Source organism: Neolamprologus multifasciatus, chromosome 4 (assembly GCF_963576455.1).
Source record: "Neolamprologus multifasciatus chromosome 4, fNeoMul1.2, whole genome shotgun sequence".
Taxonomy (NCBI): Eukaryota; Metazoa; Chordata; class Actinopteri; order Cichliformes; family Cichlidae; genus Neolamprologus; species Neolamprologus multifasciatus.
Genome location: NC_140442.1, coordinates 15,123,259 through 15,139,558, shown reverse-complemented (window position 1 = coordinate 15,139,558; position 16,300 = coordinate 15,123,259). Strand labels below are relative to the sequence as shown.

The following is a 16,300-nucleotide window of genomic DNA, read 5'->3' as shown; positions in this document are numbered from 1 at the left end:
CATCACAAGTAGACAGACACGCTTCATATCCAGACCATTTTCCTCAAAAAGAGCTGAAATCTTCTCAAACATTATTTCGCCAGCTGTGTGTCCCTCTAACGGTAGCAAGCGAGCAATTTTCCATCCGAAAAAACGGACATATATGCACAACTGTGCATTATCGGTTCTGTCTGTGAACCCATCTCCTGCTATAGATATTACATCAGTTTTCCTCAGGTCATCTAACAGCATTTCAAACTCGTCTGACGCCAGAACTTCAACTCTACGAACTGTCTGACAGGGGTACGTTTTTAATAGCAGATGTCACACTTACTTTAATTTTTTCGTCACTTATCACTGCATCCACCACGGCCAGCATGCAGTATTTCACTGTTTCAGAATCTGTGAAAGGCCTTTTCTTCTTCGCCAAGAAGCAAACACGAAGGGAAGCTGCTGCAACTCTCTCTTGGACTGTACAGGACCCTCACCATGGTAGTACAACTCCGGTTGTAAGATTATTAAACTCGCAGTTAAACTGTACTTTTGCAGCCCTCTCCTGAGATTGCTCTGGAAAGTTTGTGTAGAAAGTCTGGTGTTTGTCATTGTGGTGCCTTCGTAAGTACAGCAACACACTCACTGCAAATTAAACACATTGGTTTGGCATTTGGATTTGGCGGTAAAATGAATAAGTATTTGTCAGTCCAGGCAGGGTTCATTGTCAATTTTGCGCTTTTGGACTGAGAAAGACATGCTGTTGTCGCATCATATATTACGATGATTGTTTAATATGTTTACATCACGGTGCATTGTGGGTTAAATATTGCTAGGCTACTGAAGTGTTGCATTCACAGTCTACACTACTCTGTAGGATTTTTTAATTTTTAAAAAAATTAATTAATGAATTAATTTTTTGCGTTTTCTCTGTGTTTCTGCCAGGACCACAGGCAGGGCCACTCGCAGGTTGCTTCTGGGCCGCATTTGGCGCGCGGGCCGCCATTTGAATAGGCTTGCTGTAGAGTTTGGGTGCCATATTTGACAGTACTCTCTCATTTCAGTCTCACATTAATTACATAACCCGGTCTGCATACTTTCACTTATGTAACATTAACCGACTTCGTCCCTTCCCACCCGGTATCCAGTAAGGGTCCTGGCTAGACCCCCCATGCTAAAACCAAGCCCTGGAATGGCGCGGCTACATCTGCAGCCAGTCCACAGCTCGGACACAAGCATTTTATACATGTTGTACTCTGTATGATTGTGTATGTGTCAAATAAAGTTGGTTGCTTAGTTTGCTTAGTTCCCTACTCCCCATGCTGCTGCCATCCTTGTCCATAGTCTTATTACTTCTCTGATTGATTATTGCAACTCCCTCTTCTTTGGTCTCTCCAATAAGTCCCTCCATAAACTTCAACTTCTTCAGAATCCTGCAGCTCGGGTCATAACTCATACTCACTTAAGAGACCATATCACCCCAATTTTTCAACAGCTTCACTGGTTACCCATACAAGCTAGGATAAACTTTAAAAGTTTAGTTCTCACATTTAAGTGCATCCATAACCTTAACACTCCTTATCTTTGTGATCTGCTTCATATCACCACTGTTTCCCGCTCTCTCAGATCTTCATCTGCCATTCATCTTGTTGTTCCTTCTGCTGGTCTTATCACTCACAATGAGGAACAGAGCTTTCAGTCGCTCTGCTCCTTGGCTCTGGAACTCACTTCCTCCAGTTATAAGAAAAATAGATTCCCTTCCCTTATTTAAGTCAGATTTTACTTGTTGTCAAATCTTGGTTGCTTTTTTATTTGTGTGTGTGTGTGTGTGTGTGTGTGGGGGGGGGGGGGGGGGGGGTTGTATTTTAATTAATTTTAATCTATTTTAATCTACTGTTTTATTGATCTTTATCCATGTTTATATTTTTCTCCTTGTAAGGTGACCTTGGGTTTTAGAAAGGCACCTTCAAATAAAATGAATTATTATTATTATCATCATCATCATTATTATTATTATTATTATTAGTAGTAGTAGTATTAATATGCACAGCTTGTTAGGGACATAACAAAGAAGGGAATTCCACACGAATAATTTTACCATATTCATTTATTAAGCACAAACAGAGGTAAAGTAGAAAAAACAACAACAACTATGTGCTTACCTATAACCTAACTACAAGTGACTGAAACTAGAAATAACCGCAAAAGCCACAAAAGCAGGAAAAATAAATAAATAAATAAATTGGGTGCCAGAAAAGCACCAGCCTTCTGAGAGGAGGGGGAGGGTGGCCGCCATCTTAAAAGTATATCACCTTACATAGGTTCCCAAACAGGTGAATTCCTTGTCTCATAATGGATAGGAGGAGCCACTAATGATGACCTGAACAAAAGAAAATAAAACAGGCCCACCAAATAATAACATGGCTTAAGGCCTCACAGGATGTAAAACTTATTTTTCATCGTAGGCCACATACAGCTCACTTCTATCACAGATGGGTCAAACCATAGAAACTCCAATTTCTGTCAATGTAACGGTGTTTAAATACACATTTCTACACTATTATAGTGATTTCATAGTTCCAGAAATTGTAATGCAGACATAGCCATGCCATAAGGAAAATCAGTGAAGGTACACACATCAGGGACAAGAGGAGACAAAAAAAAAGAGACTTAAACCGGGCTCCTAACTGGGAGACCAGTTTGAGGGCAGTAAAAAAACACCTTAGAACAAAAAAAGCACATGGATATTCACATGTACACCACGTAAGCACATGACATGCATTGGAGGAGTTTGGGATGGGTGAGGGTAGGTGAGTGCGTGTCAGTGTACTTGTGTGTGTGTGTGTGTGTGTGTGTGTGTGTGTGTGTGTGTGTGTGTGTGTGTGTGTGTGTGTGTGTGTGTGTGTGTGTATGTGTATCCTGTGTTCAGCTTGAGAGACTGTCCTTTCACCTAGTTAAGCAAAAGTCAATAGTCCACAGCCTTTGCAGGAAATCAGAATTTTACAGTTGTTCTGACTACTCACAGCTCTACCCATAGCTTTGATCATAGCGGGTAGCCTTGTGGGGTTTATAACAGCTGTCAGTGCTTTCTTCAATTTCCAATAAACCAGGGCCAAGCCATCTCCGATCAGCAAGAATCCTGTTATAATGATTCCAAATAGGAATATGTCTTCAATGTCCTCAGTCGAAAGTCCCGCCAGGCACATGACATGCCACTTCTCTTGCCATCGTGTATCCGGCAGGGAACGTCCCTCCAGGAAGGTTGAACTCTCCCGAACCCAGGCTTTTCATCGAGAAGTGAGTGTCAATTGCATTTAGGGATCAGTTGATCAAATTCATAGTTCTTCTTTAGGTATTAGAGATCAGGACTGAGAGGCTCTTCTGGGGTTAGAGATAGACACGACCAGATATAAGACATGAGAAGCCAAGCAGGAAAGATAAGGGAGGGAGAGGGAGAGAGATGCGTCCGCCTCCATCAGAGCCAAAGCAAGCAAACAGAATCTATTGTCTATTAAAGACAAAAACACTGACATTTTTTTTTTAAATTAACAACAATAATTTCATACTGAAGATAAAATCTAAGGATTTACCCAGTTATATCTCATCATCTGGAGTGCCCACAAGTAGATCATAATGTTTCTTCACCATCTTAAGCTCTGTTGAAACATCTGAAAAACAAATCTTTTTTTGAATTGTTTCCTCCCAGAGTGACACACATACGTAAATGTGTGACTAAATGAGTAATGAATTAATTTTAAAAAAAGATAAATAGACACCCTTATTGTTATCAGCTGCAAGATTGCAAAGATAAAGAGGAAAGGCAAACAATTTGAACCAATGTAATTACATCAAACTGTCCTGTTTACCTGGGAGTAAGCACTCTTCAGCCTTGAATGAAAGTCCAATAGATTCTTTCATAGTTTTCTCCAGAGTCCCCAAGACGTCTACCTAATGTAAAAATTTAAAGTTTTTCATCACTTACCACAGACCAAGATATTGTGTTAAAGTTGTATTTAGAAGGTTCTCAGACTGGATTAAAAATATAAATGGAAACATACATTTCTGTAAAAGTCTATTCCAGTTAAATACAGAAAAAGCCTTCAGGTGAGTTATGACAAAATATTTTCATCATAATTCTTCATAAAACATGACAAACCTTTAAACTGCGTAACTTCTCCAACATGGTATTTTTTGCCTGCTCAAACATGTCCTTCTTTGAGTGCACATGGTTCTCAATAGTCTCCCTCATGTTGTACAGTGTGTCTTCCCCTGTAAATGCTAAAGCCTCTACAAAAAGACAGAAAACTCTTCAGACTTTGTATGCTGAATAATAACAAACATAAATATCTGTTTAAGTGATAAGTTGTGAAGCTCTGATCTTATTTCTTACTCTTGTAGCCTTCTTCCACAATGTTCTCAATTGTATCTGCCAGACTGCTGTAGACTTTTTTCTTCTGTTCCCGGATGATTCTGTTTAATTTTGCCTTAATCTTTTCTTCCTGAGAGAAAAACATGAAGTATAGATGAACTTTACTTATTGTTTATCAATGGGCTAATGTATAAGAAAGTCTCATCTCTTACCTCTGTCTTGAGGAATCTGAGCTGTAGTTCAGCATTTTTGTACTTTTCAATCAGAGAATCAGTGTTAAGTGTAAATGTATTGATGACTCCGTTGAATGCTCCACATTTTACTTCATTTCTAAAACAAGTAAACATTACGGTTTATAATGACAGAATTGGCAAGTTTATATGTTATGAATTACATATCCTGGACAACATTATGCGACATGTTTTTTTTAAATTTATTATTACGGAAAGGTCTTTCTGAATTCTGCACCAATGCTGTCAGTCAGACATGAAGCCAACTTCATATTAAGGTTAATTGGTTTCCCTTTTTTTGGTTTGTAGATGCCACCATTCTCAACGACACACTTCCGTAAATTGTAAAGAGCACCACCATTCTTTCCCTGAAACACAAAAGAAAACTCAGAATTATTGCATTTTACATTGTCATGTAAAATCTGTATGTATTTTAACTATGATTAAAAAACATACATGATATAAGAAGGATTTCTTAACACCATCATCAAGACATCTTTCAAAAGCCCTACAGGTGTCTTCCATTTCTTTTCTGACATTATCAAGTTGGACTTTCATGTTTCTCTCAAGTTCTTCACACACCTCTCCTTTTTTACTATCCTGAAAAACATTTGAAGGAATAAAACCAGGAAAATCACTTGTTGGGTTTTTTAAAAAGATTAATGAAATTCAGTTGGTTTTAAAAGCCACTCTCCTGTAATAAGGACCTGAGAAGCCAAAATGGAGCATCAAAACCTTATGAATCAGTCAACAAACTAATAACTCATAATTGAATATACATAGCATAGCAAAACCAAAATCAGACACAGAAACACAATTGATAAATCCCAACATGTAAGAGAATGTTGTGTATCTTTTACTTGACCTTACCACTCCTCTCGAGTTGGCGCCTTGAATCAAAGACAGAATCCCTTGAGCTCGATTCACATAGTTTACTGTCTCTGAGTGACAGTCATTGAGATCTTGCAAAAATCTCTGAAGTTTGGGTATTTCTGTAAAATGAATTTCAATGTTACAATTTTACATTACGTACTTATTTGAAATTAAATGATTCTTCTTTTAGTCAAGGCAAACTAAAAAAACAAGTGCAATCCTATGGAGGACCAGGATTATCAAAATGAATGAATTAAATAATTAAATATATGTTTCATTATTTAATTAAAATTGGAATTAATTAAATAAATATTTCAATAATCAATTAAATGTCCATTCATTACATTTAAAGCATTTATTTATTTCAAATTTTATTTTATTAATGACATATTTAATTAATTATTTAATGATGTATTTATTTAATTCATTTTGGCACTCTTGGCCCTGCCTCTGTCTTCATGAATTTATTTTATCTGTCAGCCTCACCCATCAAAGTCAGGGGGCGGGGTTAACACTGCAACCGCTGCTTGTCTAACATCTGAATGGTTGCAGTGCAAAGTAAGTCAAGACAGGTCGATCCTAAATAATTGACTGCTATGAAGTGGTGATAGTGTGGACTTGGGGCAGCCAGGTATCCCAGAATGCATTTCAAAACACAAGCGGCAATGGTGGTGGCGCTCTAAACTGTAAGCAAAGTTTCAAAATACCCAGTTTTTCTGTCATAAACTGTACTTTTTTTATTATTTTATCTGAGAATTCAATGGCGTAATCTTCACGTATCAGGTCAGGATGTCAACATAGAATATGTTTGCAAAAGTTACCTGGTTATCGTCACAGTTTAACGTGGGCACTGTTGCTTTATATAACGTAATGTCGGAGCAATATTCTGCACAAGATAATCAAATGTATTTGTTTTCCCTGAGCGCAGAGCTGCTGGAGCTTGTTTCCCTTGTTTCTCTGTAAAACTGGATTTACGGAGAGTGAAGGACACTTATAAAACTACAGAGCACCTCATAGGCGAACCCACTTTATCAGCAGCTGATATCAAATCACCGGCACACAGCTTTAATACCTCCGATGAGTTTTAGCTCTCAGTGGAGGTTAAACAGCAGACATAATTTATTCTGGTTCTGTCTGTCAGGTCATGTTTACTTCACTGTTTCATTTACAACTGAGCAAATCTGATTGGCTCTGATTAAAGTTTTAGCTCTCAAGTCTTTCAAATAGTCTGATAAAGATGATTTTCTGTAAAAGAATATCGATATGACCCCTGGCGTATATGATCGTTAGATTAATTTGATGCTGCCAACACTTTGTGCCTGCCCTGGGTAACCCTGGGTTAATTTAGAGAGCTGACAACCAGCTTCGTGTGAGCATTTATCCTGGTCCCAGTGTTAGGGTCAGTGATTCCAGAACACTGAAAAATATCCTGGATATGCTGATCTTGCTCTTGGTATACAGGGCTAAAAGACAGCAGCTGGACTGCTTGTTTACCTTCATGGTTAATATTCACGATGAAAATATTAGTTGAACATTGTGAAGTCTGTATGTTTCAAAGTGTCTAACAAGCCTGGTACACTTAAACCTGACAGTTAATATATGAGGGAAACACCAACGCCGTTATCTCTTTTAAAAAAGATTATGTGTTTATGCACTGGTGATACTGATTATTGAATGTCAAAGTCAAAGTTCATCAGATTTATTTGCTCTCTCTCCTCCTTAAACATTATTTTAATGTTAGTTTTAATTCAGAATTGGCGACTGAAACAAGTGTGGCACATAGGAACATCAGGAGTAAAAAGACCCGATAGATATAAGGAAGTTGAGTTCCTTCAGTAAAGGAAGTTGGTGTTCAACCTCCAGTCAGCTGGAGTTATGACAGTTGTGCACCAGGACCTGAGCTTTGTCAGCGGTATAACAGCTCGAGCACTTGCGAGCAGCCTATCACACGCTTTGTCGTGAGACTGGGCTGGACAGACATTTTTCAAATCATCGAAGCACTTTTGCAAATAGGCTCTATCTTGACACACCAACCAGATATCTGAAGATTAAAACATTACATTCTTGGCTAAAAAAATATTTATTTTTTAAGTTATTTAGTTTATAAGTGTATTTGGTGACACACAAACTGGGTTTTTCAAAGTACAGCTCAGTTAGTTTTTACATGTCCTTGTTGGCGCAGAGAAACGCCCACTTAAAGAGTAGTCACCAGGCCACAGCTATGGTTTTGACTCGAACAGCATTAGCCCCGCCCCCTAAAGTTGATGGGTGAGACTGACAGCTAAAATAAAATTCATGAAGACAGTACCAGGGCCAAGAGTGCCAAAATAAATGTAAGAAATACATAATTAAATAATTAATTAAATGTGTCAATAATTAGCTGATCAAATATATAATTAATTAAATAAACGTTTGAATAAATAATTTATTACATGTTTTAAATATATGGTATATTTAATTAATCAATTTGGTCACTTCTGGCCCCCTATACATTTCAGTTATTTAGAAGGAGACTTCACCTACCAGTTTCTTCTGGACTTAAGTAGTTTTGTTTTAGGAACTCTTTGGAGCTCACTGTGAACACTTTGAAACTGTCATCAGGGAAGTGTTTCTAGGGAAAATGTGATTTGATTTTAAAGCATTCTTGCAACTGTGGAGAGTCTTTGCATTAGATTTTCTGTCAGGCTACAAAACTCACCCTAATTTTGCTTCGCTTGTTGAATTCTTTCTTTATTGCATCCGTGGCTTGCACGTTTCTTTCAGTGATTAGATCATGGACATCAGCTGATGAACTAAAAGAAATATAAATATAAATATATATATGTATATGTTCTGTCCACCATCATCAGTTTGCAGGAGGTTGTGTGGTTTTGGCTTTTAGTTGGAGTTGTGGGAGACTCCTTTTGTGACCAAGCTGAGCTTTGCCTAGGTGGCTTTTGCACACTATTATTATTGTTATTAATCTTAAAGCATTATGAGACATGTCAGCAGGTTCTCGTTGGACCATGATTTGTTAGGAAGTTTCCTATAATCTCATAGATTTTGTACCCATACATAAAGCTACCATGATCCCATCATTGCATCTCTTTCTCCTTCTACTCCTGTTTTATTCTTCAGCCCCTCTTGCTGTTCCAAACCATTGCCTGCGCCTCTCTTAAATAACTCAATTTCCTTCTGACCAGGCAATTCTCTGTTCATTACTCAGTCCACCTTATTTAGTAAAGTTTATAAAATTGTCTCAGCGTCTGAGACTCCTTTTGACCCAAATGTTCTGCATTCATTACAAAAAGTTCATCATCATGCAACATTAACTTACAGATCATCTGAATCATCAAGAAGATCAGACTTGGTGCAGATAAAATGAATTTGCTGACATTTGCCACCATTTCCAATCAGACTACTGACACTTTCCAGGATCTCCCAGGCCTCTTTCTCTGATGCTGCTCGATTAATTTCAGTCACAATCCACACAGTAGAACAATCTCCAACTATCTGAAAGGAGAATAACATGTCTCAATGCTTCATCAAAAGATGACATTACTGTTTGCACAAGAACACAGTATAAGCAAAGAGCAGTAGATATGAATTACCCCTTTCCACATCTGATCTCTGCTCTTGTTACGGTCGCCATTTCCAGGAAGGTCCACAAGTGTGACATGCTGGAGAAGAGACTTGTTTGGCACCCTGACAGTCACACACTTCACTAGTGGCCAAAACCACTTTTTTCCTTCATTGCCTTCTTCTTGTTTTGAATCACTTCGTGTGTACTTGACAACTTTTGCACAGAGTTCATTAGCCTGCAATAAAAAACAAAAGTAAAGTAGTGCAGTTTAATTTCAGTCCTCAATGCAAGTGCTTTACAAAAACCATCAACAAGTCAGTGACATAAAAGATGACAAAAGAACAATTAATTAACGAAACTGGATCACTAAAGCTTGAGTAATTAGTTTTAAAGTTTAGATTTAAATGATCAGATTGTGTACAAGTATGTCTATCACAGAAGTATGGGATAATGTAGCTTCCCCTTGTTTTATATTATACCAAGACAGTCCCCCACTCTGAGGGGTACTGAGGGGAAATTCAGGTAACGGTAATTTCTATGGAAATTGTTGCTTTCTTGAACTGTTTAAAACAATCAACCATTTAATAATTTAGAAAAAGGATCATTGCCAGCCACAATTAAAATGTATTTAAGAAGTTATTTAGGAAAAGTTTTATATTCTTTATAACTAGTATTGCTCTTAGCAGAAACAACTTTATGTGGGCATGTTGTATAGTTGTCCACAAATTGGACATTAAAAAGCTACTTTACACTTAAAAGGGGGCACCTCTGTGGGTAACTCAGCATGTTTTGATTGACAGAGTTGTACGCCCTTTTGCCTTTCCTGATGCAACCGACTGTCAGACATTAACTTGCTAAAATTTCTGGCCCCTTTGATTCACTTTTTGCCAAAGGTGCTCAGTAGTGGATTTCTATGAATAAATTTAAAAGTCGTTAAAAATTTAACATGTGAAAAAGCCAACTACTTAATTAATTTTGCTGTATATATATATGATAGATATAATGTAATATGAGAGTTTTTGTCTTACTGATTCACATGTCAAAATCTTCCTCTTGGATTGGAGAAATTCTGGAATTGCTTTGAAATATTTGCTCTTCATGAGGTTTTCAGAAGACTTTTGTTTCCATTCTTCTCCGTACACTGCTGACAGCTTTTCCACAACATCATGATAATCATCATTATCTTCCATTTCGTGATCTCCATTTTTGCAAAAAAACTGATGAAATGACCACAACTCATCGTTCCACTCCTAAAATAACATTTGTACATATTACTTATTGAGGCATGTACCCAGCCTTAAGCCCCCAGAACTGCACTGTAACACATGATTTGGTTTTAAGTAAAAATTAAACTTTTATAATTCAATTTACCTCTTTTGTGATGAACTCAATTTCTGCCTCATAGTTTGAGCTGTAGGTGTTAGCTTCCAATTTAATCATGACTGAGGTGCAGGCATTGATACTTCCTGAGGGTAAAAGATTCTTCTCTTCAATAATGGCATTTATCAAAGAGCTCTTTCCAGCCCCAGTTTTACCAAAGACACCAACCAGTTCCCTCTTGTCTGTCTCCAAATCACTGATCTTTTCCCTGTTGATCAAGATTTTTAATATGGGTTAAACGATTCAGTCATGAAAACATTTTCAAATGTAATTCAAAAGGTTTAAAACAATATTTTGACATCACTAATGCATAAAAGAATAGTGATAGTCATTATAGTATATAATATATGTCATTATAGAATATCCAAAGAATTATCATTAGATGTTTCAGTTTTATGCACTTATTCAGCTCATTGTTTATTGTTGTTTTGGTTCATAGCTTCCTTGTTTGTCAGCAAAAGTGCTGATGTGTCCCCAAGAGCTAGTGGATAACATATTTTATAAATCTAAGTGGGATACACATTAAAATTCAGATATTCAAGTGCTACTAAAGCAGTAAATCATCTATAATTTGTATGGTTGTTAGTCAGAAGTACAACTTAACCTCCGAAGATCCGGCATGCATTTTTAATTTCTCTTTGCTATTTGGGCTGATTGGGACCTGATGAATGTAAAAACAAAGAATTACCTGATTTTTTCTTTTTACCTGATTTTTGTTTCTAAAAAATTGGGATCCACATATGGGACATTCATTTTAATTTTGATAGAACAGTGGCAGTATAATGTCCTCATAAGTGGATATCAGGGCCTTGTAGAGCAAAATATAGTATTTTGGTCGAAATAACCCAAAATGTGATGTCTACATATGTGGACGCCAGGTCCTAGGAGATTAAAAATAGATAAAGAACCAACATACCAAACAGACTGACACTAGAAATAAATGGTTGAATACTGAACCAAAAACATTTGAGATGAATGTAAAAATAAACTGATCCGTTTGTGAAACCTGCACATGGTCATGAGTGGAACCATGCACATATATTACAAAACATAAAAAACTAAGGCCCATTCATTAAAAAATATGAAAACTTAATACTCACTTCAAGAAAGCACAGAGTTTGTCTTGGTGATGTAGTCTGGCATGTGCAAATGCCATGATGCTTTTTGCATCAGACAGTATGACTGATTCTGTGGGCATGAAAGTAAAGAACTATTTGGCAGGACTTCTAAACTAGCATGTAGTCAATGTAAAGTCTCATAACAACAACAACAAAAAAATAATAATAATAAATAAATAAATTTTGTTCACAAAATTCACAAAAAGTGTGAATTAGAGTATATCAGGAGCATAATGTGACAACTTACCGACAGACATTAATATACCATGCAACATGCTGACTGTTAAAATTTGATAGCAGCCCAAAGAAAAAGTAATTTCTAACACCAAAGCAGAAACTGACTGTGGCGGGGCGTGGGCGGCGGTGTCGCGACAGGGAAGGCAGAAGCACCTGCACCGGCATCGTAATCACTCTTCGCTAGCTTAAGAATGGTGTAATATCCTGTAATATTATTGTTGTTGTCGTTGTTGTGGGTATGTGTGGAAGTGTATAAGAACAGCAACCATAGATAAAAGTATGTTGGAGAACGTAGAATTGTGGTCACGTCATGCCTCATTCCTGCCACATTCCTGCCACACCGACATTTTATATTTTGGAAAAATTGTCCTGCACAGAAATTTAACCCTATAGTGGCTTAAACTGTAAAATTGTTCAGAAAGAGATGTAAATACCTGCAAATCCCGCCACAGACAGACGTTGTCGCTTAGCTGGTGGTCGTAACCTGCTGGCGTCACTTTGAAGATCCGATTTTCTCTTTCCTGATTGGACAAAAACAAAAAAGAAAGAACAAAAAAAAGTTTCTCTCAGCATTGAAAGTTGCTCTCAAAGTTTGATTGTACAAAATAGTGCTGCCTTTAAAACAGATTAATGAGATGCAATAAATAAGATGCATGTGTCTCACCTGTATCACTTGTGGATGGAAAGACCTGAGGATGAAATTTAGTTATACAGATAATTATTCAACCAGCAGACTGATGAAGAATAGATTATAATTACATTCCTGCTTAACATCTCATCCTGTGAGACTATTCTTTTTCCTAATTAAGTCTCAGTCACGCTGACCTGTAGAGACGGTCGGTGAACCCCTACAGCAAGTTGCAGTTGCTAGGCTAGGTTAAAATGTATATTAACCAACCCCTGATGAATTAAGTTTTTAGATTCAGTCTCTATCAGCCAGAGGATGGAGCTTTACTTTGTCTTAGGCAGTTGGCCCAAATGTCTGAAATTCATTATATTACTTACCTGAGCCAAATCAGCTGCTTCTTGCTCCTGTTTACACTGCAGATAAAAAGTGCAAAGCTGTGTACAATATTGAACACTTAAACATGTATTAAAAATGTCATTTGTCATATAGATACTAAATCTTAAGGCAAGAAAACAACTCAATTGAAAAGAAATGACTGTTTCCTGATTTGAGTTTTGTTATTCCCACAATCAAAAGATTTTAAATCCAAATTAGTGAAGAATTAACAAAAATTCCACTACATACGGTATCTAGATAATTCAAACCTCTATGCACTAAAATAGAAATGACAGAAATTAATTACCTTTAACAGCCTGAGGTTCTTCTTGAATTTCACTCTTGGTCCAGCTTTTGTGATCACATGATCAATTTCTTGATCATCAAGATCATACAGACTTTCTGCATCAATTTCTTTATCTGCAGTTAAAGATAAAGTTGAAGAGATAAAGATTATTCTCAACTTGCTTGAGAAATTCTTGTTAAATGAGTGAAAGAGATGAATGCTCTTCAGTTTTAATCTAACTCGCTTTTATGTCTAAAAACATTTTGTGCAGTATGGACAAAAATCTGAAAAATCTATGTTATCAGATGTTGTTTCAGAGTCAACAGATCACATCAGGATCAATATCTGTACCCATCAGGGATTCACGTTAATACTTTACCTTTAAATTTCTCCACCCACTCACTTAGCCCCCATTCAAGCAGTTTGGTTCTTACGAAATCATCCATGACCAAGAAATGAAACTGAAATATAAAATTTAATATTTAACCAGACAGAACTGCTTTACAGGTTAGACCTTTGTGATCAACTTCTCCTTTAATGCATATATAATCAGAGACACTGATATTAATTTCAAATTAAAAGTTCAAACTGCTCACCTTTTGTCGAAAGTAATGCTGGGAAAGGCTGCTGAGGGAGATGTGAGGGAAGCAGTGAGACACAAACAGGGAACAGGTGGGAAAAATAAAAATCAAGCAAAAAGCAAAGTCCACAAACAGATACGATTAAAAACAAACTGTAACTGTGTGGCTCAGACTGCACAATTGCAACTGCTTCTATTCATATATTAGAAAGATAAATCCAACATGAGTAAAGTGCTTGCAGGGAAAAGCAGAACTGAGAACAGAGAAAAGCAGGAAGAGGAGGTGTTTGTGCAGAAGGGTGTGGCTGAAAGACAGGTAGCAACCTGCCAGACAGTGTTTTTTTTTTTATTGTCTTACACAACCCAAAGGGATAAAATTTTTCAAATGTTATGGGTTAAAAACAAGACAAAAACACTGTTTTATGTATACTTACAGTAAACTGGAAAACAAAACATTTAAAAAAGAAGAAAAAAGTGGTCATCACAACAGACAGCTCAACATGTTAGGAATCTGCTCACTTATACATTTTGCATAGTTTTAACACTACACCATCCAGCTGCTATATCTATATATCTGTATCTATCTATCTATAGATATAGATATAGAGAGATAGATATATAGGTTTAATAGATATATAAATATATATGTCAAACATACTACTGTGTAATGATCATATTATATTACCCCATCATAAATCACTGACATCACTTTGTGACATAAGGTATATAATCTCTTACAAATATACTGGTTTGTTACTTATTTATGATTTTTGGGGATGTTGACAAACCCAAATTTTTAAAATGAAGCTCATGCATAAGGAAGACATTTTATGCTTAAATTAGTCATTATTACAAAGTGACCCAGGGCCCATTCAGATATTAACACTGTATTCAATAAACTGAGGTTGCTTTTGGTTTGATTTATATTTAATAACTAAATCAAATGTACTTCATTTTAACAACTAAAGCTAAATAAACAGGATGATGACATAATGCAATATAATAATCACAAAGACATGTATTTATTACTTGTATGTGAACCTGGACATGAAACAAAATGCCAAACAGGTTAACAATTCATGGATCAAATCCAACTGCAAGTACAAATTGAAAGGCTTGAGTCAAGCTTAATAATAAAAATAATAATAATTCAATTTTACTACAGCAAAAGAGACAAGAAAAAAAGGGACCCGTCTAGTTTCAAAGAGAAAAATGTAGTACTTTTTAGTCTTTCCAGAAGCTGATGCTGTATGTCTAAGACCATGTCTGTAATACGGTGGCTCAGAGTTTCGTTTGAGAGTGCGATGGTCAGTAGCTTGTTTGCAGTAGCCTCTCCCATCAGCTCATGACACATATATACAACAACAGGTAAAATCAGTTCAGTGCTTCGTTGGGTAGCATTAGTCCACACTCCGCACACCGGGCTCTCAGGTCCGCCTCGTTTCCTCTGTTCACAAACACATACTTCAGGAAGTCAGGGTTAAACTTGCACAAAAATGTTGCCTTTTGGGAAGGGGGGTTGTCACTTTTATCTTCATTTTTGCGTTTTAAGAACTTCTCCATATATTTTGCTATTTGTAAACAGCAGGCAGACTGTCTTCTTCTGGTTGCTTATTGAGGCTGATTAAACAACCCCCAACAAGTGGTGGGAAGCTGTATTGAAAGTGAAATTATTTTTAATGGACAGGGACACAGGTGTAAAATAACATTTTTTTTCCAGCCCTCAAGGTGTTGCTCACGGCTCAGTGGTTAAGAATAACTGACTTATGTGATGCAGTATCAGTTTATACTGTAAATAACTATAAGAGGGTGGACAGGGTGTGCTTTGACACATTTGTGAATCATTCAGAAAAACTGAGAAAAAGGTTGATGAAAGATTGATATTTATTCTGGTTCTTTTTTTTTCCCTTCAAAAAACAAAAAGACAAAAAACAAAAGAAAGCAAACAAACAAAAACAACAAAAAACAATTCAAATTCAGAAGGATTTCCATAAGAGTAATGGAAGTAAAGACTATTCAGGGACTTATTTCAATGACTTTAAGCATTGAAAAATGCCTTAATGGAATAAAATAACATCTGGCTATAATATTACGAGTATGGCTGTAAAACTGTAATGAAGAAGGTCAAATGTTTTTGTCAAATCTTTATAACTTATATTAACAACTGAACCTAAACAAAAATGATGGCATTTTAGGATACTCATGCTAAAAAAAGAAAAGAATATTTCCTGAAATGTAGAATTTATTGCAAAGGTAAATTGGGTTTAACATTTTAAGACAAGCGTTTAGAAATAATGTGATGATATATTTTTATAAAAAAAAAAAGACCTGCATAACAACAACAATGGCTGTTAGGTGTGACAGAGGTCAAATTCTGTTAACAGCACACAATGTTGTCAAAATATCACAACAGATTCTGCTAGTACTACTGCCAAAACAATGTTTATGTAATATTTTTTGTGAAGAATAAACATAGATGACAGGTCAGAAATGTTGTTGGGAGCAAGAAACTTACAATTAAAGAGCATGACAAGAAGTATGAATGTGTCCTTGAAAAAAAAAACGTTTACAAATAAATCTATGACTATTTGTGTTTCTCATACACAAATCCATCTAATCCTAATTCAGATATTGTTTTCAAGAAAAACACCCTCTGCTGTGGCTCTAATGTATGAAAACCTGTCAAAAACAC

The 16,300-nt window shown here is 36.3% G+C and overlaps 1 protein-coding gene across 1 annotated transcript; it reads right to left on the bottom strand.

Moving 5' to 3' along the window:
• Positions 1-2,817: 2,817 nt before the first annotated feature.
• LOC146520083 (nuclear GTPase SLIP-GC-like) lies at positions 2,818-14,460 on the bottom strand. Its single transcript, XM_085158058.1, has 22 exons — positions 13,625-14,460; positions 13,408-13,489; positions 13,050-13,162; positions 12,745-12,780; positions 12,404-12,428; positions 12,174-12,260; positions 11,485-11,572; positions 10,376-10,592; positions 10,033-10,254; positions 9,033-9,239; positions 8,759-8,934; positions 8,141-8,234; positions 7,966-8,053; positions 5,440-5,561; positions 5,026-5,169; positions 4,783-4,937; positions 4,552-4,669; positions 4,361-4,469; positions 4,127-4,257; positions 3,837-3,918; positions 3,561-3,638; positions 2,818-3,351 (listed from the first exon to the last, which is right to left on the bottom strand). Exons 2-21 carry the CDS (start codon positions 13,472-13,474, stop codon positions 3,565-3,567), a joined length of 2,355 nt encoding a protein of 784 aa, XP_085014184.1. The 5' UTR covers positions 13,475-13,489; positions 13,625-14,460; the 3' UTR covers positions 2,818-3,351; positions 3,561-3,564.
• Positions 14,461-16,300: the final 1,840 nt, after the last annotated feature.

Coding starts and splice junctions, on each gene's coding strand:
- LOC146520083 (XM_085158058.1), bottom strand. CDS start 13,474: ATGGATGATTTCGTAAGAACCAAACTGCTTGAATGGGGGCTAAGTGAG. Junction 12,781..13,049: donor AGAACCTCAGGCTGTTAAAG/GTAATTAATTTC, acceptor TTTTATCTGCAG/TGTAAACAGGAGCAAGAAGC. Junction 8,054..8,140: donor ACAAGCGAAGCAAAATTAGG/GTGAGTTTTGTA, acceptor CATTTTCCCTAG/AAACACTTCCCTGATGACAG.